The 21,136-nt window shown below is 29.4% G+C and overlaps 1 protein-coding gene across 2 annotated transcripts; it reads left to right on the top strand.

Annotated features, from left to right (window-relative positions):
* Positions 1 to 8,637: 8,637 nt before the first annotated feature.
* Positions 8,638 to 20,181, top strand: LOC119601921 (probable maleylacetoacetate isomerase 2). 2 transcript variants are annotated; one of them, XM_037953171.1, is made up of 5 exons: positions 8,638 to 8,730; positions 9,041 to 9,371; positions 16,273 to 16,450; positions 16,511 to 16,841; positions 18,662 to 20,181. In XM_037953171.1, the coding sequence occupies exons 2-5, from the start codon at positions 9,348 to 9,350 to the stop codon at positions 18,789 to 18,791; spliced, it is 663 nt and encodes a 220-aa protein (XP_037809099.1). In that variant the 5' UTR covers positions 8,638 to 8,730; positions 9,041 to 9,347; the 3' UTR covers positions 18,792 to 20,181. The 2 variants fall into 2 exon arrangements, with proteins under 2 accessions (XP_037809099.1, XP_037809098.1); XM_037953170.1 differs by lacking the exons at positions 8,638 to 8,730; positions 9,041 to 9,371 and having other exon boundaries at positions 15,768 to 16,450.
* The last annotated feature ends 955 nt before the right edge of the window (positions 20,182 to 21,136 follow it).

Raw genomic sequence — 21,136 nt, 5'->3', positions numbered from 1 at the left:
AAAAAATAAATCGTTAAAAGTATTAGTAAAATCCAACTACAACAACAACAAAAACTCTTTACATAAATATATAAATATAAGTAATAAAAAAATGTGTCAATTTCTTTACAAAAAAAAAAAATAATATTGAAAAAATTTTAGATAAAAATAAACTTCTTTTTTTTCAAAAATTTAAAAAAAAAAAAAAAATATTATTAGATAATTAATTATAGGATATTTCTTTGTTATTTTTTACTATTTTCCAACATTTTACTTTTATTTCTATATTATTTAGATTTTATTATTAAGAAAATTTAAAATTAAGAAAATTTGGAAATGTTTTGAAAATTGTTTAAAATAGTATTTTAATTTATTACTGGAAAGCTCTAGTTGTTCTTATATGTTTGAATAGCTTACCTTGGCTGCTTTGGTATACAAAATTAGATCTTATTCAATCAAAAATTTTACATTTATATTTTTTTATAGATTCCCAGTCACTCAGATCCCAACATGTTAAAATTTGTGTTTCTCTGTTCAATATTGTAGAAAATTTAAAAAGCTCCTTTTGAGGAATGAAAAAGGTAAAAAGTTCTTTCTCAAAGAATCTTATTCAATAAGAACCGTATATGTTTAATATTATGCGTTTTGGATTCATGTTATATTTGAAGACCGAAAAAGTACCAAAAATTTCCCTCTTACACAGAGGGAAAAGGAAATACACACGCCTGGTACCAAATTAACATCAAAGAGTTTATAATTTTTCAATAACATCCGTTGTCAAAGTATATACATACGTACGACAACACTATGTAATGTTGACAACACAACGTTGTCAACATTGCAACAATTCGTTGTCGAAATTTAAATTTTATACACATCCGTTGTCTAAATGTTAACAAACGTGGTAAGCTCACTATTGGCAACGGATTGTTTGTCAATAGTGAGCTTACCACGTTTGTTAACATTTAGACAACGGATGTGTATAAAATATAGATTTCGACAACGAATTGTTGCAATGTTGTCAACATTACATAGTGCTGTCGTACGTATGTATATACTTTGACAACGGATGGTATTGAAAAATTATAAACAGTTTGGTGTCAATTTGGTACCAGGCGTGTATATTTCTTTTTCCCTCTGTGTATAAATTCCAATTTAATAAGGGTCTTGTTTCATATTTTTCAGTACCACACTATAAGAAATACAAAAAGTACGATTTGAAGAATGAGCCTTTATAGGCTCATACTCAGTCATGTTAAAATTTATGTTTCTAGGTTCAATATTATAGAAAATTCACAAAGTACCAATTGAGGAACGAAAAGGTACAAACAAGTTTTCTCTTATAGATTCTCATTCAATAAGGACGGTGGCTTCATTTTATAGAACATTCAAAAAGTACCATCTAAAGCATGGAAAGTAACAAAAATATCCCTCTTATAAATTCTAATTTAATAAGGATCGGGTTTCATATGTTTCAGTTCTAAACTATAGGAAGTACAAAAATACGATTTGAAGAATGAAGAAGTACCAAGTATGTATCTAAGAAATTCAAAAGGTACGATTTGAGGGACAAAAAATTACCAAAAAGTTCGGTCGGACAGTCTCAAACTAGCTATTTAACCTACCACTAGGGTTACCCCTAACCACCGACGCCCCAGGTGACCATATATTTTAACAGATTACGAAGAAACAGACAAAAAGCTTACACTCTCTCGTTTACAAAGAGTACATACGTGGCGAAAGACTAATTAGAGCCAACCAGGTGATTAAACGTTAGTGGAAATCACTGTCTTTTTCGAAAGCATTGACTGTCGAACTGCTGGGTAAGTACAGCATATGTATAATTTCATATGTTTTGAACATATGAACATTCAAAAAGTACTATTTAAAGAATGAAAAAGTACCAAAAAGTCCTGCTTAAAAATTCTCATTTAATAAGGACCGTGTTTCAGTTCTACGCTATAGGAAATACAAAAAAACGATTTGAAGAATAAAAATTATATTTCGATAAAAGGTTCAATATTAAAGAAAATTCAAAAAGTACCATTTGAGGAACGAAAAAATACCATAAAGTTGTCACTTAAAGCGTCTCATTCAATAAGGAACGTATATATTTATTTGCATGCATTTTGGCTTCAAGTTTTAGAACATTCCAAAGTACCGTTTGAGGAACGAAAATAGGAAAAAGTAGATTTGAAAAATGAAAAAGTACCAAAGAGGCTCATACTGCATGTTTTATGATTCTAGGAAATACAAAAAGTACCATTTGAGGGTACAAAAAGTTACAAAAAAGTACAGATTCTCATTCAATAAATACCGCGTATGTATAATTTCATGTATTTTGACTTATAGCTTATAGAACATTCAAAAAGTACCACTTAAAGAATGAAAAAGTAACAAAAATTTCCAGCTTATTCAGTCAGGACCCTGCATGTTAAATTTTACATTTTGATGAAAGGTTCAATATTACAAAAAAATTCAAAAAGTACCATGATAAACGATAAAGTACCAAAAAAGTCCCTCTTATATGTATATTCTTCTTATTAAATATAGTTCGTCTGTAGGTTAAATAATCAAGTTTCTATAATAATATCGTTTAAATTCCAGAAAATACCATAAGAACGATAAGAAAGTGTAATAAATTCATCCTTTGTGAAAAGTACTGTAAAAAGAGTACCATTTTCCCTTACACGACCAGAAAAAGAGTTTTTTAGGAGTTAAGTTTTGAAAATACTTTATGTTTAAAATTTTATAACACAGATAAAACTTAAGCGATACAAATCGTAATTCATTTGTCTAAGAACAATAATTCTTGAGAAAGTACCATACTATTTACCCGAATTTGATTATATATAGCCTTTAGAGTCCGATTTCCAAATAACACACTAATAGCTTATTTTTTCTGTGGGCAAATTACTAATTCTTCAAATTTAAACATAAATTTTGTCCAGTAAGTTTGACTAAAACTAAATTTCCCGTTTTTCACCCATTTTGGTACTTTTTTTGCCCTAATTGAATATATAGAAAAAGTTGTTTTAATGTGTTACATAAAATATTATAATATTATAAGGGCACAAAAAAAAGTACTAAAATCACCTTTGTTAGTTAGACATGTTCATCTTCAGGAGAAGATGCAGATATATTTAAATTTCTTGTATCTCTAACAGTGGGTAAGATAATCAATTAATTACCCGTTTTTCCCCTTTTTAACCTATAAATTCGAATTTCCAAAAAATTCTTCTAAGAGGATCTACATAACCAAAGTTGCATCAGCTGTCAGTAACGCGGCTCTGTTATATAAAGATAATGCAGTTTGGCGGTTGTGCAGTGAATGTGAAGTAAAATATGTAAAAAACAGCTAAAAATTAAACAATTTTTTATGAGGATCAACAAACAGCTTATTGAACAAACCATTTAATATTTAAACAATTTTCAGGGCCTTCCGTTTAGCCAGAAAATGTACTTTTATGTTTTCATCGATATTTAGTGGGATATAAAAGTGATCACAGATTTTAATCCTTTTTGACCTAGGGCCTTCCGTTTAGCTAGAAAATGGTCTTTTATGTTTTCACCACAAAATCGATATTTGGTGGGATATTAATATTTAAACAATTTTCAAAATAAAAAAATTCTTAAAATTTTTCTTAAATAAATCCCTTTATATTTTCTCATCTCATCTTTTACGGTAAAACTTATTTCGATTTTTTTTTTTTAATAAAACAAAACTATAACTCATAATACTAGGAAAAAATTCAGAAGTGAATTGGAGTGTGATACTATATCGGTTGTGCGTGCTTTTAACTACATTAAAAAAAACATATAATTTCCTTTTCCTAAATCAAAATGAACATTTTTAAACTTTGTGAAAAATAAACTTAAAATAAAACGAATATAAAAGTGAAAAAAATGAAAACTTTCTCTGTTTACAAACTGCCTTCCATTATTAAACTTTTAATTTAAAAATGTTAAACAATTGTTTATTTACACATACATATTAAAAATTTTAATTAAAAAAACAAACTAGATTTTTAAACATACTTTAGTTAACTACTTAAAGAAAAAAAAACATAAATACATTAATTAAAAAATAATAATTAATATTTCATAAAATAATATTATAATTATATGTTGTCTTCATTAAAAACCTTAAATAATTTCAATGAATAAAAAAAAAATTATTATTCTTATTATTAAATAAAATAATAATAAAAAATAAATCATGTGAATGTATTAATAAATAATAAATGTTTTTAAACTTAAGTCAACAAAAAAAAAAAAAAAAATCTCCATAAAATTGTATGTAAAATTTTAACTGGTAAAAAAACTTAAAGAAATCCCCCCTAAAATTAAGTCTAATTATATATATATCCATAAAAAAAGGAGTGAACTTATTTTTTAAGCTCAATCGAAAAACACCCTACTTTATTACTTTAAAATTTCATATAAACATCCTTAACAGAAAAAAAAATTAAGAAAAAATATACTTTAAGGAAATCATTTTCTTTAACACTAAAACTCATGTAACTATTTTAATTTCTTCTTTCCAATAACACCAATTTTTCAAAAAAACAAAAAAATATATATAATAAAAGGTTGTAGATTTTTATAACAAAAATCCCAATATTTTACAACTTTTATTTATCTTTCAAAAGAAAAAAAAAAGCTTAAATTTTTATTAAAACATTTTAATTTTCTTAAACACTTTCCATTAAATCATTTAAAATGTTTTTTTACAAACGAGTCTCATTTCAAAACTCAGTAAATATTCAATTAACTGTATTCATATATTTAACTTTTCATTTTTAATCAATTAAATATTAATATTGCGATTTTTTAAAACATAACCATGAAAAAAAATTATAAAAACTTAAAAAAAATAAACAAACTGATAAAAAATAATTTTTTTTTGAATGATTCATTATGGAAAAAATTATTATGTATGAGTATTTAAAAAAAAGGATAAAAATGTTCTTCTGTAAAATTTTAAATAAAGAAAAAAAAAAACAAAAAAAGAATTAGCTCTTGTTTTTATTGATAAAATTTCTCAGGACAGCGAAAAAAGTATGTCTATCTTTAAATATAAACCAAAAAATTTAAAATCTTAACTGTATTATCAGTGATTTGTTAACACAGTTCTTAGAATAACTGCATTATCTGTTCGTAATAGTGTTGTTAAATATGTTTAGCAGGGTTTTGAACCAATTGTTTGAGACACATATAGATGTTTGACAAACTGTTTTAAGTTTGATGCAATGTACTTTCGATTTGAAGGTATGATGTTTGATTCAAACTTAAAAGAAATACACTTGGGAGAGTGCAGAACAGGGATGGAAAATTCAATATTTATGTACTTTTTGACAACGAGAAATACTGGACATATTAAGTACTTATTAATAATGATTTTCTCATTCTTGTAATTTATTAAAAAGCATTGTACAAATTAGGGTTATAACTTTTATAAAATTTTAGAAAATTTAAAATCATCCCTATCCATCCCATATAGAGTATAAAATAATACTCTCCCCAATATAGTGGTGTAGGGTATAAAAAGTACGTTGAAAAAGTATATCACTTTATTGCCAGTGTTAAAAAAGTTTCCGGTTATTTTGGATATAAACAAGTGTCATTGTACCGAAGTGCCGTCCATATTTACAAGGAGAAGATGTAAAGGTAGGGGCTGCGATTTATCCCTCTTCCAAATGTGAATGGTTTTAGAAAATCAATTTGCTGCGGATGGTTTTTGCATCCAAATGACTCGAGAAAAAGGTTTTCGCTATTAGAAAACTACTGGTTATAGCGGTTATAGTCCTAATGACCACATCGCTCATTTATGGCAAGACTGGCATAATCCAAAACTCGGGGTTTTTGAACTAAGGTTTACAAAACAATCGTATTATTAAAATCTCGATTGTTTGAATAAAGTGCCATTAAACATACGAAGGCATTTTTCTCAAAATGACTTCTTTTTTGGATCATGCCGATCTTGTAGTGAGCGATATGGACATTATTATAAGACGATCTATATATTCATATCCATTTCGTCTGTTAAAATCATGATAGGAGCCGAAGTTAGTTGAGACATTTCTGTAAAAATACATGTATATTTAACATAACTAGGAGCTAAAATGCACTAATTGGATGCTCCAGTTGTATGGGGCCTAGGTAAATCAATGGTTAGATTTTCTTCAATTCCAATAACCTTAGTCTCAGAGCAAAACAAATATTGGTGCAAATTTTCATCAAATTATCTTGAACAAGTAAGAGAGATCGGCTATGCCGAATCGTATGTACCCACCATCAAATCTTTGCCGTAAAAGGAATGCTGCACTATAAACATCAGGGTAATATTTGGAATATGACATACATAGGCACAGGGTATACAGAGGCGTCACGAGAAAAAAAACTATTTCCCTCTCTTTCGCACAAAACGAATTCAATAATTTTTTTAGCTGTATTTTATATACCTCTTCTCACCAAACAATTTCAAAATCAAACAAAAGCTGATTTTAGACTTTTTTAAATGTCAAAAGTGACACCTCTGTATACTTTGTGACATAGGTCAATTATGCACCGAACTCTTTGAACAAATTCGTATTTTCACATAAGGAATACTCGTATTTTAAATAAGGAAAATTCTTTCCTGAAGATGACCTTAAGTGGGGTCTAGAGTCAGTTAAAGACTAATCCTCATGAAAAATTAAGTTCCCAGAAAACTTTTTTATGACGATTTTTATCGCTGTATTCGTATATTTAAGCTTTCATTTAAAGTAATTTTCTAAAGGGGAGCTTTTATAAGGGGTAGAGTCAATTATGGACCTACACTCATAAAATTGTGTAGAGCGATTTTGATTCAAACAAAACTTGTTTAAGTCGAATTTCATCACTGTACTCGTTATAGCCACAGTGATTAGCATTAAAGTAATTTTCTGCAGGCTATCATATAAGATGGTTAGGATCGATTATGGACCGAACATCATAAAATATTGTAAAGCTATTTTTTTCATACAAAACTTTTTTAAGTCAGATTTGATCGCTGTACATATATTTTTAACCCAGTATTTAGCGGTAAATTAATTTCCTGAAGGGGACCTTATATGTGGGTATTAGACATTATCCGATCCATTCCCATGTAATTTGGTAGCAAGATTTATATATAAGTATCTTATGTTACATTCCATAACTCGGCTGCAATCAGCGTTGAAATAATTTTCTGAAGGGGAACGGTAGGGTCAATTATGGACCGATCATCATCATTGTATGCAACTTATTTATGTCGAATTTTGTCGCTATAGTCGTAGTTTGAAATCAGTTATGTCTGTTAAAACCGTTTTGTATGGGGCTATGCGAAAACGTGGGTCAACATGTTTAGACGGATGGACATTATAATTTAATAAGGACCCAGAATATATACTTTTGTGAGTCTATGACCAATATTTCGTTGTATTACAAATGGAATGACAAAATCAATATACCACCCATCTTTTTTGATGATGGATATAAAAATGTGTTCTGTTCCTTGATAACAACATCTATATGTTCTATCTATACGTTCGGTCGGACGAACATTCTGATTCTGAGTCGATCAGAGTAGGGTTTCGGACCACTATTTTAATGTGTTACGAACATTAACAAAGTAGCATAATACACATTCCACTATAAAGGTATAGGGTGTATGGCAAATGATCATAGATTTGATTGGTTCGTTACCACTGTTTTGATAACTATAACTCTCACTATATTGTTAAAAGAGTAAATATAATTTTGATGCTCTCTAAATTTTGCGGGAAAATAGTACTAAATGGAACTTTAAAAACAAAACAGGAACTCAGCTGGGTATTGAAGATCTGTTATCAAAACCCAATATTAATAGGAACAATTTCAAATTATCAATATGAAATATTTTGTAATGAAGTACGTATTTTTTAAATTTTCATTTTGATTTCTTACTTTTTTTGCAAATAAAAACAATTGTACCATAATTTTCATCCCCGATTTTTCCACAGCAAAGCTTTAGCATGACTCTCTTATATATAGTAAGTTACTCTCAGCATAAATGCCAACAGAAACGAAGGCACTAAACCAAATGGCAAAAAACAACAACTAAATTATAATAAAACCTTTCGCTTTCTATCATACCAAGCTCACTCACTGCAGTGACACACACATTACTAAGTAAAGTCACACACAGATACTCCGACATATGAGAGTATGTGTCACGGTGTTTGTAGTTTAGGCAGCATGTTGGTTGTTACTCAACATTGTCCTTTTTATTCAAAAAAAAAAAAATTAAAGAGAATGGCAGGAATGTTGTAAAAGTTTTAGTTAAAGAGGCATTGAAAAGTAAATAAAATAAAAAAGTACCTTTTTCTTTAATAAGTACCAATTAAACATGGGTAAAGTTTAGAGTTGTTTACATGAATTGAAAAAAATATTTTAAATACAATTTGTTAGTTGAAAGGAGGATATATATACACCAAATCCGATGAAATACTCCTAGGCCTCTATCGGGTCCCATCACCTCCGGTCTACCAGACTAGAACAGTAATCACTAACCTACCCGAAAGTACTAAAAAAAGTACTTTTTAGCATTTTATCCCTTTTGTTACAGCAATGGCTCGCTTTCTTTTAGTTAAAACGACGTTTAATGTGTTTTGTGTTAGTGTAAGTTTAATATTAGAGAAGCACGGAGTCAGAGTCAGTAGCAAGGACTCTGTTAAACAGCTCACTTCACTTCAGTGATAAATTCTGTGTGTGCGTTTGTAAAATAAAAAGCATTTTTAAGAGAAGGAGCATTTTTCGTTAAAATAAGTTTCTAAATTAAACTAAAACCTTCTGATGAAATTGTCAATTGAAATATTGCATTAAGTATTCGAAATCCTAAAGTTTATTAACGAATGTGCAATTATTTATTGGGAATTTCATTGAAAATTTAATAAATTTAGAATTTTTTTGTTATAATCCACCACTTCGTTTTATGTGTGTTCGTCATAAACATCGTGGCTGTGGTCGTGGTCGTCTCATATAATTCTATATATTTCATTTTTGTTCTGTGTAATTTTAGTTTAGTTTAGGTAGTATTAGTGGCTTCTTCTTTTTTGGTGTGTGCTGACTGCCGTTGCTTTATTGTTGTACTGGAAACTAAAATAGTATTAAAACTTTGGTGCCGCATAGAAGACGCCAAGCCCACTTCCTATAGCCGGGTTTTAAAACGTTAACTTAAAGAACTAAAAAAAATAAAGTGTTAGAAACTAATAATTATTGGTGAATAATAAAACGAGTTAAGCAACAAATCGTATATACTTCTTCTTTTCAACGGGGTTTCCATAAACGGCTTCAAAATTAACTATTCAAAGTATCATCATAACGCTATGTCCTTATCGGCCATAGCCAAGGTAAGTTGTTTTCTTTAAAATACTCTAATTTTTTATCAATTTAAACTTAGAAAAACTAAGTTCTTTTATTTTAAATAAAACGGACGGACGTTTTACTTTTAGTATGTGGTCATGACCATGGCAGTTAAGAGTATGAGGTTTTTCTTTTCCTGATGGATTTGTTGGATTTTTAGACATAAAACATTAATCTAAATTGTGTTTAAAGCGCATGTCTGTTACTACTTACAAAAAAAGGAAATCAGACCAAATTAACTAATTTCTCATACTCTTAAGTTGTATTTGAAACTTTGTTTTAGAGTTGCCCAACTATTTTAGTATATTTGTTGTTAAATTTTCTATTAAAATTTAAATATTATTAATTTTATTAAAATATTAATATGTTAGCAAAATATATTTAATTTTTAATTAATATTTTATCTAATCTCCTATTAGGCATTAGGTTGCCTTTAAATCTCTACTTGCTCTCACTCTCTTCACTCACTCATACCGGCATTTTTTTCGTTCAAAAGAATTGCCAGCTTTTGTTGTTTTGTCCTAAATACGGGGAACTACAGTTCATACTTACAGATACATATGTATTAAACCCTTTAATTTCTAAATCATTTTATTTTTCGGAAACATACTAGTATTTTTTTAATTTTGAAATATTTTTTTTAATATCGAAATGGATCTGTGGTTTTTTCAAAAAATTTCTTTATCAAAGTTATTTACGATCTATATAACTCGATCAGGAATGCCGGGATTCCATTCGTGAATATCTTGAATAATATCGAAAGGAAAATTTCCAATTTCAATTCATACGATTATGAATTTTGCAATTGGATTGTTATCAAATCAGTTTTTCCTTTCGATAATTCTTTGTTATCGAAAATAGTTAAAATAAACAGCTGTAGAGATTAACTTCCTTATCTAAAAACAATTATTAAAGTTAATAATGGTTTAATACACACTTTTTCCATATGGAAATAGGTTTTAATAATCGTTTTAGGATAACACAGTGAGACTTTAAATACAATTTAAATATTTTTTTTTTTTATCGAAAATTAATTTTGCTAAATTAAAAGAAAGATACCACGGTTCCCAAAACTGGGTTTCGTTTTGTGATGCCAGCTTTGGGAATTTGGAACATGTGAACAAAGATGTTTTTTTTTTACAAAAATTTACAAAATTCTCGGCAAATAATTATGTGGCACGAACCCGAAGCAACTTTTTGTGAAACATAAACAGTTAGTTAGGTAGTTAGTTAGTTAGTTAGTTAGTTAGTTAGTAGTTAGTTAGTTAGTTAGTTAGTTAGTTAGTTAGTTAGTTAGTTAGTTAGTTAGTTAGTTAGTTAGTTAGTTAGTTAGTTAGTTAGTAGTTAGTTAGTTAGTAGTTAGTTAGTTAGTTAGTTAGTTAGTTAGTTAGTTAGTTAGTTAGTAGTTAGTTAGTTAGTTAGTTAGTTAGTTAGTTAGTTAGTTAGTTAGTTAGTTAGTTAGTTAGTTAGTTAGTTAGTTAGTTAGTTAGTTAGTTAGTTAGTTAGTTAGTTAGTTAGTTAGTAGTTAGTAGTTAGTTAGTTAGTTAGTTAGTTAGTTAGTTAGTTAGTTTGTTCGTTCGTTCGTTTCGTTCGTTCGTTCGTTCGTTCGTTCGTTCGTTTCGTTCGTTCGTTCGTTCGTTCGTTCGTTCGTTCGTTCGTTCGTTCGTTCGTTCGTGTTTTCGTTCGTTCGTTCGTTTCGTTCGTTCGTTCGTTCGTTCGTTCGTTCGTTCGTTCGTTCGTTTCGTTCGTTCGTTCGTTTTCGTTCGTTCGTTCGTTCGTTCGTTCGTTCGTTCGTTCGTTCGTTCGTTTTTCGTTTCGTTTCGTTTCGTTCGTTCGTTCGTTCGTTTTTCGTTTCGTCGTTCTTTCGTTCGTTCGTTCGTTTCGTTCGTTTCGTTCGTTTTTTCGTTCGTTCGTTCGTTCGTTTCGTTCGTTCGTTCGTTCGTTCGTTCGTTCGTTTCGTTCGTTCGTTCGTTCGTTCTTCGTTCGTTCGTTTCGTTCGTTCGTTCGTTCGTTCGTTCTTTCGTTTCGTTCGTTCGTTCGTTCGTTCGTTCGTTCGTTCGTTCGTTCGTTCGTTAGTTAGTTATTAGTTAGTTAGTTAGTTAGTTAGTAGTTAGTTAGTTAGTTAGTTAGTTATTAGTGAGTTAGTTTGTTAGTAGTTAGTTAGTTAGTTAGTAGTTAGTAGTTAGTTAGTTAGTTAGTTAGTAGTAGTTAGTTAGTTAGTTGGAATAGAGGATGTATGTATGTTACAACAAATCCGAAGAAATATCCCTGGGCTACCTTTGCACTGGTTACATTACCAGTGCCTCAGTTGGGAAAACTAACCCACGACCTCAAGTCTAACAGGCTATAACACTAAACTACCAGAGCCCTCACAGTGCCTACAACTGGAACACATTCACAAAATACACAAATTTGCGAATTCCATAGAGTTTCCATAGGACTGAACCGTCATTAGAGCATTTTAATCCAGATCAGACTAGTCGTACAGTGCGTTGCATTTCACACATATTAGAACTAATTTCTAGTGTACTTCCTTTTACTGCCTCTAAACGAGATGTAAAATCTAAATCTAACAGTCAAAAACGTCTCTAACATAACGTGCAGATACATACATATTTTCAATAAACTCTATTCAAAATACCATGAAAATTTTGATACAAAAATGTATCTAATTTTATTTAGCCTTCATATAAAAACTTTAAATGTTTATTTTAAGTCTTTGTACGTATTTCCAATTATCACCCATCAACAGCAATTCATCAGATGTCAACTAAAATCATTTATTAATCAATTAACTCCCTACTCATCCCCATTATATTAATTCTTAGAAATTTCCAGGGTATTTTATTACTAAAAGCATCACAAAAAATAGCCAATTTCCATAACTATGACAACCCTGCGGCAAATTTAATCTCCCTACTACTCTCCCTTAACTAAAAAACTAAGAGCTTTTCGATTTTTTGACAAGCAAAAAGCTTTCATTATCCTTAACTCTTACCATGCCAAAAAAAAAACGAGTAATTTCAATCTTCCTGAATTCAATGCAAAAGAAGAAGACACAAAAAAATTCTCTTCCGTAAATAATTGTATTTTCTATCACTTGTATTTTACCTTTTTGTTCTTATTCTTCTTCCCAATAAATGTCCTTGAATACGTTTAATGTTGACTTAAAATAAGAGTAAAATACAACAGGATAAAAAAATATAAGTAGACATATTTCCATGTAATAAATTCTTGGTTACCAGCAACAAAAAAAAGTAAAATTGTTTTAGCTTTTTTCCTATTTTGTAGCTACTGCTGATGTTGGCTGTTGATGTTGCCGTGGTAGGTTCAATGACCCGACCTTGGTGTTCTACACACACACAAACACACTCTTACAATTTAGTTAGCCGTGCTTAAATTGAGGGAACTCTATGTGTTTAGTAGTAGGAAATATCTAACTAAACTTTATTTTTCTCATATTTTATTGTTTGCTTTTCCTCATTGTTGTTATTGTTGGCTTTTTTTAGGTTCAATAACCTCTGTGGGAAATTTGTCATGTCCCCTCGTTGTCTTATTCCCTTTCGTTTTCGTTGGTAACCAAATGCTTTAGTCGGTGAATGAACTCTGTATTTTGTATTTTTACAAGGAAATGTTTAATATTAAATTGTTTGTGTGTTTGTGTGTGTGCTTTTTCTATTCTATTCATTTGCAGGATAATTTATTCTTTAAATGCTAATTTTTTGCATACATATGTTTGTTGTTTGTTATTTCACGCTTTTCACACATGAAGTTCTTTATTTATTGTAAAATTATTTTATTTTTAGTCTAGATGTAATGGGAAGTGAATAAATCCTTTAAAGGTGTTGTTAGTATTTTAAAGTTTTTGAAATTTCAAATGTAGAAATTTAAGCAGAAGTTCAAATTTTCAAGGATTTTCATTGTCTAGAAATTACACTATTCGACAAAAATAAATACCTGGGAAGTGTTAGTACTTTTCTTAAATGTTGATCCGTGTAGAACAAGAATATGTTTTTGAAATTTGCCAAACACCTCCAAAATCTTGAGTTACGGGTAAAAAACCCGGTTTTTCGTACCTTTAAGCACTTATAAGTCAGTAACTTAGTTGAATCTCAACCGATATTAAGTTTCTCCACGGATTTAGGAAGCAGAAGCTGAGGCCTTTATAATGACATATATAACGTTTAAGTAACCTGGAGAGATATGTGTGAATTTCATCAGCAAACTTTTATCTATATCTTTTATTTTAGTTTTTCACAGTTGACCAAGTTTGGAGATGTTTTTTATTTTATATAGGAACCGTACTATTTATTAATTTATTAGAAAACCATGTCTATTCATGAGAAAACGCAACTTTGTTTATAAAAATCCGTTAGCAATTGACGACTTTTTTAATATTTTTTATACCCTAAACCACCATAGTGGGGAGGATATTATACGTTTGTGCTGATGTTTGTAACGCACAAAAATAAAAAAACTTTCTGAGTCGATTAAGCCATGTCTGTCCGTCTGTCCGGCTGGCTGTCCGTGTAAACCTTGTGCGCAAGGTACAGGTCGAAATTTTCAAGATATTTTGATGAAATTTGGATCATACGTGTTTTTCGGCCCAACGACGAAGCCTATTGAAATCGGTCCATTATTTCACCTAGCCCCCATACAACCCTACCCCCGAAAAGGGCTCTTGAGTTTATAATTATGTTAAATATTGTAGTATCGGCAAAACTTAGTTCTATATACAAAGTCCCCCTCAGAAAATGACTTGAAGGTCAATAATTCACTAATAAACACTAGTATCACGATAAAATCCAGACACATAACTCTAATGTAAACGTAAAGCCATGTACCAAAATGTATAAGGATAGGCCCATATTTACCTTTGCCCCCATATAACTCCTCTTTTAGAAAATCACCTTTTTCAACAAATTGTTAAAATATTTCGGAATAAAGGTAAACAACTTAAATGCTTTGTTATTAAATATAATATGGTCGACCATGCCCGACTATACTTTCCTACTTGTCTTAATACAAAATTGTTCAAAAACTGATTTTCTAAAGGATGCTTTATATGGGGGATAGGGTTAAATATGGGCCGATCCTCGAAAAAATTGGTGGAAGGATTTATGTTTATATAAAAGTTATTTATGCTGAATTATCGGATTTCACACTCAAAAGCTTTTAGTCTACCTAAGTCGGATTTTAGTCTCTATCAAATTACACCAGCACAGATTTTTCAGGTAAAACCTCCATGATATCTCGAAACGTTGACTCAAACATGAATCAATGAAGTCTCTAAAATATGTATGTATATTAAATGCTTTCGATTATAAAGTAAATAAAAAATAACATTGATATAAGTACACTCAAAAAAAGAATTGAGTACTCAAATCAATCCGAAGAGTTTCAAAAGTACGTTAAGTTTTCGGATCAAAATGATCTTACAATGTGCTTATTGATTTAATCGCAAATGCATATTTGATTTGAGATAAAAAGTAGATTGATTTAAGTGTGTAAAAAAGATTGAATTAATCCCAAAATGGAATTGATTTCAGATTACCTACGTATTCGGATTTAAACACATATAGTAATAAAAATATTATCAACTAAATGAGAATTATTAAAATTAAGTTAGAAATGAGATTAAATCTGATACTGGTAACGGTCAAAACATAATAACATTTTCTGAAATTAAAAGTTTTAATGAATACCTTAGTATGGGTAATAATGGGTAATATGATTTGATCTGATGACTGTAACGTATGGAAATGTTGGTCTTAAAGTATGCCAATTGGCTCAGAATAATTTCCTAAGTCGATTTAACGATGTCGGTCCGTCATACATCAAACTACAGGTCGCAATTTTAAAGATAATTAAATGAAATATGTAACATGATAGCTATTAAAAATGGTTCAAAATTTTTACATTATTTCATCTATCCTCCATACAAACGAACTACGCAAATAAAGCTTTCCGAGCGAGAAAGGTAAATTAATTCCGAGACCATATAAAGTATAAATGAATACTGAAAATCGTTATAAGTAACGATGGTGATGTCTGCATATATGTTGAAAACAATTTTCTGAAGGTCCCAGACATCTTTGGGAGGCAAATATACACATATTATGTATATCAGAAAGACTTATAAGAATATTGTTGTTCGAAACCAGTAAAATCAGTAAAAACTAAGCATTAGTATGATTTAATTGGAAAAAAAAGTTTCTCGTAAAAATCCAATACATACTTTGTGGCTTAAATTGTCATTACTATTCAAAATATGTAATATACATTCCAAAACAAATCAGCTGATGTCCACAATATTATACCTAATACTTACTATTTACACTATTTTTAAGGCATTTTGTTTTAATGTTTATTTTCTTTTGAGCAAAAAGAAAAAACAAACAAAACTTATACAATTTGATAAAAAGCTAAACAACGAACAAACTAAAATTGTATCTATTAAGTTGAACAACTTCCAAATGATAAGATTTAATATTAATAATAAATGTAAAATAAAAACAAAATAATAAAATTAAGTCAAAAACCGGTTAATTACCATTAAGAGACACCACACTCTTATCAGAATATATTTACTGATACATATTTTCTTAAAGAAAATAAAAAAAATTTAAATTTTATTTAAAATACTAGAAACTGAACTAGAAAATCCAGATTTATTTTTGGAATAAATTAAATTTGTTTTTTTTTAAATTCCACAACATGAGATACATGTGGACAAAACTTCAACCACATTTGAGAAAAACAGTTGAGACTAACAGGTCGTCGTTGTTTTTCAAAGATCGTAGTTGTTATTTAATTAAAAACCATTTAAATATGAGCACTAATACTGTACTTTCTACTCCCGCTGCGGCTGCTGCTTCCGATGAAAAGCCAATACTTTATTCGTATTGGCGCAGTTCCTGTTCTTGGCGTGTGCGCATTGCTTTGAATTTGAAGGAAATTCCTTATGATATTAAACCCATTAGTTTGATTAAATCGGGCGGTGAACAGCATTGCAATGAATATCGTGAGGTTAATCCCATGGAACAAGTACCAGCTTTGCAAATTGGTAAGAATTTGAAATTTGTTTTATTTATTTTATATATTAAATATGTATTTAATTCTATAGATGGCCATACGTTAATTGAATCTTTGGCTATTATGCATTATTTGGAGGAGACACGCCCTCAACGTCCTCTTTTGCCTCAAGATGTTCACAAACGTGCCAAAGTTCGTGAGATTTGTGAAATTATCTGCTCGGGCATTCAACCTTTACAAAATCTTATCGTTTTGATTCATGTCGGCGAGGAGAAGAAAAAAGAATGGGCTCAACATTGGATTACCCGTGGTTTTAGGGCTGTCGAAAAGGTTCTATCGACTTCAGCTGGCAAGTACTGTGTGGGTGATGAAATTTCCATGGCTGATTGTTGTTTGGTTCCTCAAGTTTTTAATGCACGCAGGTAAGAAGTTTTTTTTTTAAAGGATTTTGTAAAATCGTATTTTTATATCCTTTATGACTGTAGTGATGTTCGATTGACTCGGAAAACTTTTGAGTAGATTTAACGATTTCCTCTCTGATCTAGTCTGTTGATCAGTCTATTTTGTAGTTTATTGGAGCTGACTAGTATTTGGACTAATTCTTCCCTAGACTATGGACTAGTCTACTGTCTAGTGTATTGACCAGTCTATGGATTAGTATATGGACCAGTCTATTGACTAGTCTATGGACTAGTATATTGATTAGTTTATGGACTAGACTATTGACTAGTAAGTGGACTAGTTGTTCCCTAGTCTGTTCACTAGTTGACTAGTCCTTTGTCTGTTGACCAGTCTATTGATTAGTCCATCTACTAGTTTATGGGCGTTGACGCCTTAGATAGACTATGGACTAGTCTATTGACAAGTCTATGGACCAGTCTATTGACTAGTTTATGGACTAATCTATTGACTAGTATATTGACTAATCTGTTAATCAGTCTATTGACTAGTATTTGGACTAGTTCTTCGCTAGTCTATGAACTAATCTACTGACCAGTCTGTAAACTAGTCTACTGATCAGTCTATAGACTAGTACATGGACCAGTTTATTGACTAATATATATAGATTAGTTTATTGACTAGACTACTGAATACACTATAGACTAGTAAGTGGACTAGTTGTTCTCCAGTCTGTTGACTTGTTGACAAGTCTTTTATTCTATCTACCAGTTTATTGGCGTTGACTAGTATTTAGACTAATTCTTAGCTAAACTATGGACTAGTCTAATGACTAGTCTAAAGACCAGTCTATGGACCAGTCTATTGAATAGTCTATGGACTAGTATATTGAATAGTTTCTGGGCTAGACTATTGACTATACTATGGACTATTGACTAGTATGTGGACTAGTTGTTTACTAGTATATGGAATAGTCTATTGAATAGTATGTTGACGAGTCTATTGTCTAGTATATGGACTAATTTATTCGAGTATCAGTCTATTGACTAGTATTTGGACTAGTTCTTCGCTAGTCTATGAACTAGCCTATTGACCAGTCTGTAGACTAGCCTATTGACCAGTCTGTAGACTAGTCTACTGACCAGTCTATAGACTAGTACATGGACCAGATTATTGACTAGTATATGGACTAATATATGTATATAGATTAGTTTATTGACTAGACTACTGACTACACTATAGACTATTGACTAGTAAGTCTTTGGTCTGTTAACCAATCTATTGACTATTCTATCTACCAGTTTATTGGCGTTGACTAGTATTTAGACTAATTCTTAGCTAAAGTATGGACTAGTCTACAGACCAGTCTATGGACTAGTATATGGACCAGTCTATTGACTAGTATGTTGACCAGTATATTATCTAGTATATGGACTAATTTATGCGAGTAGTCTATTGACTAGTATTTGTACTAGTTCTTCTTCGATAGTCTATGGTCTATTCTGTTGACTAGCGTATGGACTAGTATATTGATAAGTTAATGGTCTAAAGTACTGACTACACTATGGACTATTGATTATTAAGAGGACTAGTTGTTCTCTAGCCTATTGAATAGTCTATTGTCCAGTCGATGGACTATTTCATTGACTACTCTACGCTCTAGTCTGCTTACAAGTTTCATGACTAGTCTATTATTCTATGGAGTAGTATGTTGACAATCTTATACTCTTACTAATTTGATATAAATACGGTTCAATGTACCAAAATTTCTGGGGATCGGTCGGAATTAGTTCACATTTGTATTTAATTTTAAAAATGTTTAATTTCTTTGTTATTTTTTCAGATTCCATGTTGATTTACGTCCTTATCCCATCATTTTGCGTATCGATCGTGAATTGGAGAGTAATCCAGCTTTTCGTGCGGCTCATCCCTCCAACCAACCGGACTGTCCACCAGAGTTGCCAAATAAATAGAATTTTCCGCAACCAACTGCAAAACGAAGAAAAACGAAAAAATAAAATGTTTTGCAGTTTTGAAAATTTGAAAAAACAACAACATAAAAACTATTCCAGCAAAGAAAAACAAAAAAGAAAATATTTTGTAAAACTCCCTCTAAAAATATAATTTTCTTAAAAAATTAAAAATTTATAATTAAAAAAGACATAATAAATTATAATAATAAAAGAAATAAAACAGCACATGATGTGATGATTGCAGTTGCAAACCGCATATTAGGACGTTTGATAAACGTAAATTGATAATTTAATAAATAAAACAAATTAATGTTTGGCTCTAATGTGACATTAAAATTAAATTCAAAATAAAATTGGAAACAAATAAAAAAAGATTTTCTTGGAAAATTTAGAATTACAAATTGAAATTTACATTTAGGTTTTAATTAATTTTTTTGAAATTTCTTTATTTAACAAAAAACTAAAAATAAATACTTACTATTAAAAAAAACTCTTTGTACGAAAAGCAAAATTACATTCAGGGATTTTTTCTAAATAAAAAAATAAAATATTTTTAAAAAATAAAAAAACACAATTTTACTTAAAAAAAAGTTATTAAAACCTTTTTTTAACAATTACTTAAAAACAAAAACATTATTAAACAAATATTTTCCATAAAGTAGCTGAAAAGAAAAACAAACAAATAAAGTAAATATTAAAATACAATTTTACTATCAAAGGTACAAACAATTTCACTATTAAACAAAAAGAAAACTTAATATTAAAACAAAATATATAAAAAAAATCATATAAAAAAACTAATGAGGGCCACAAACTTTCCCCTAATAATAACAACTTCTTCTTCAATTTAACAACAACTATTAAAAGTAGTAAGCAAAAATATCCATATAAATTTTAATTCCAAAATACCACATTTATTAGAAATCTTTTTAACAAAAATAGTTTCAACTTTGAATATAAAATATTAAAATCTGTAATCTTGAGAAATTTAAAAAACAAGTTTTAATTATACAAAAATATCATCTAATCAAGCACACATTTGAAACTTAAATTAAAAAAAATTTGAAATTTTGAACTTTTAGTAAACAGCACTTTAACATCCAACTATAAACTGTCATTAGAAAAATATTTGTTTTAAAAGAAAATAATTATAATTTTAAATAATGTTGTATTTGAAAAAAAGAAACTATATATTCATTGATAACTCAAATAGTAAAGGTGAAAAAGAAAAACTAAATATTATTCATGTAAAATCCCAAACAAAAAAAAATTATATGTAAATGTGTTTAATTAATTACTAACATTAAATAAAATATATAAAGAACGATTTAATGATGAACAAACAATAACGTTTCCTTGAAAAAAATTGGAACGACAACAAACAAACAAATCATGTTAAAAATTTTGCTTTTAAATAAAGAATTCTATGTGGTAAAATAAAAAAACATTAATTGTTTTATTATATAAATTAAGTTTGAGCGTTTTTTTTCCTAAATCTACGTTCAGACCTATAAAACATTTGATGAAAAGACTAATTTTTGTAATTTTTTTTTTTTTTTTGATTCTGTATGATTTTTGTAATTGCAAATACTGTCGAAACAAATAATAAAGACGTTCTGAACTGATGTCGTCAAAGATATATTATGTCACGTCATTTTCGTCAAACATTTGATAGGTGTGAACGTAGCTTAATTCTTTTGAAGTTTTCTCTGAAACTATCAAAGATATTGCGATGAATTTTGTCACACATTATTTTTTCAACGCAGTGATTAATTATGTTGAAAATCTTTACAATCGATCCAATATTTCCCATAGCCACCATACAAAGGTATATATTCCCGGAAATTAGTTTATCGTTAATAACTCCCTCAAATATATCGGTATCAACACAAAATTTTGTACAAGCAAATATAATATGAACAGAAATCATAATATTAACGTAGATCTCAGGTGGTCCACAATTGGTCATAGCTCCCATATAAGGTCCACTTCCGAAAATCACCTAAACGCACATATTTCATTGATAAATAAAGTTATTGTGATAAAATTCGACACATATATGTCCTGTGTACATACAAATCATTCTACTAAACTTTTTATGGATCGGTCCATTATTGGTCATAGCTCCCATATAAGGCAAACTTCCGAAAATCACTTAAACTATGTTTTGTGTACATACAAATAATTCTACCAAATTTTTTACGGATCGGTCCATTATTGGTCATAGCTCCCATATAAGGTCCACTTCCGAAAATCACTTAAACGCATATATTTCATAAAATTCTAAAGCTATAAGGATAAAATTCGACTTGAATATGTTTTGTGTACATATAAATCATAGATCC

Source organism: Lucilia sericata, unplaced genomic scaffold, assembly GCF_015586225.1.
Source record: "Lucilia sericata isolate MDLA Ls3-8-SP2 unplaced genomic scaffold, ASM1558622v1 Contig000199F_arrow, whole genome shotgun sequence".
Lineage (NCBI taxonomy): Eukaryota > Metazoa > Arthropoda > Insecta > Diptera > Calliphoridae > Lucilia > Lucilia sericata.
The sequence above is the reverse complement of the archived record's forward strand: the minus strand, read 5'-3'. Positions and strand labels throughout refer to the sequence as shown.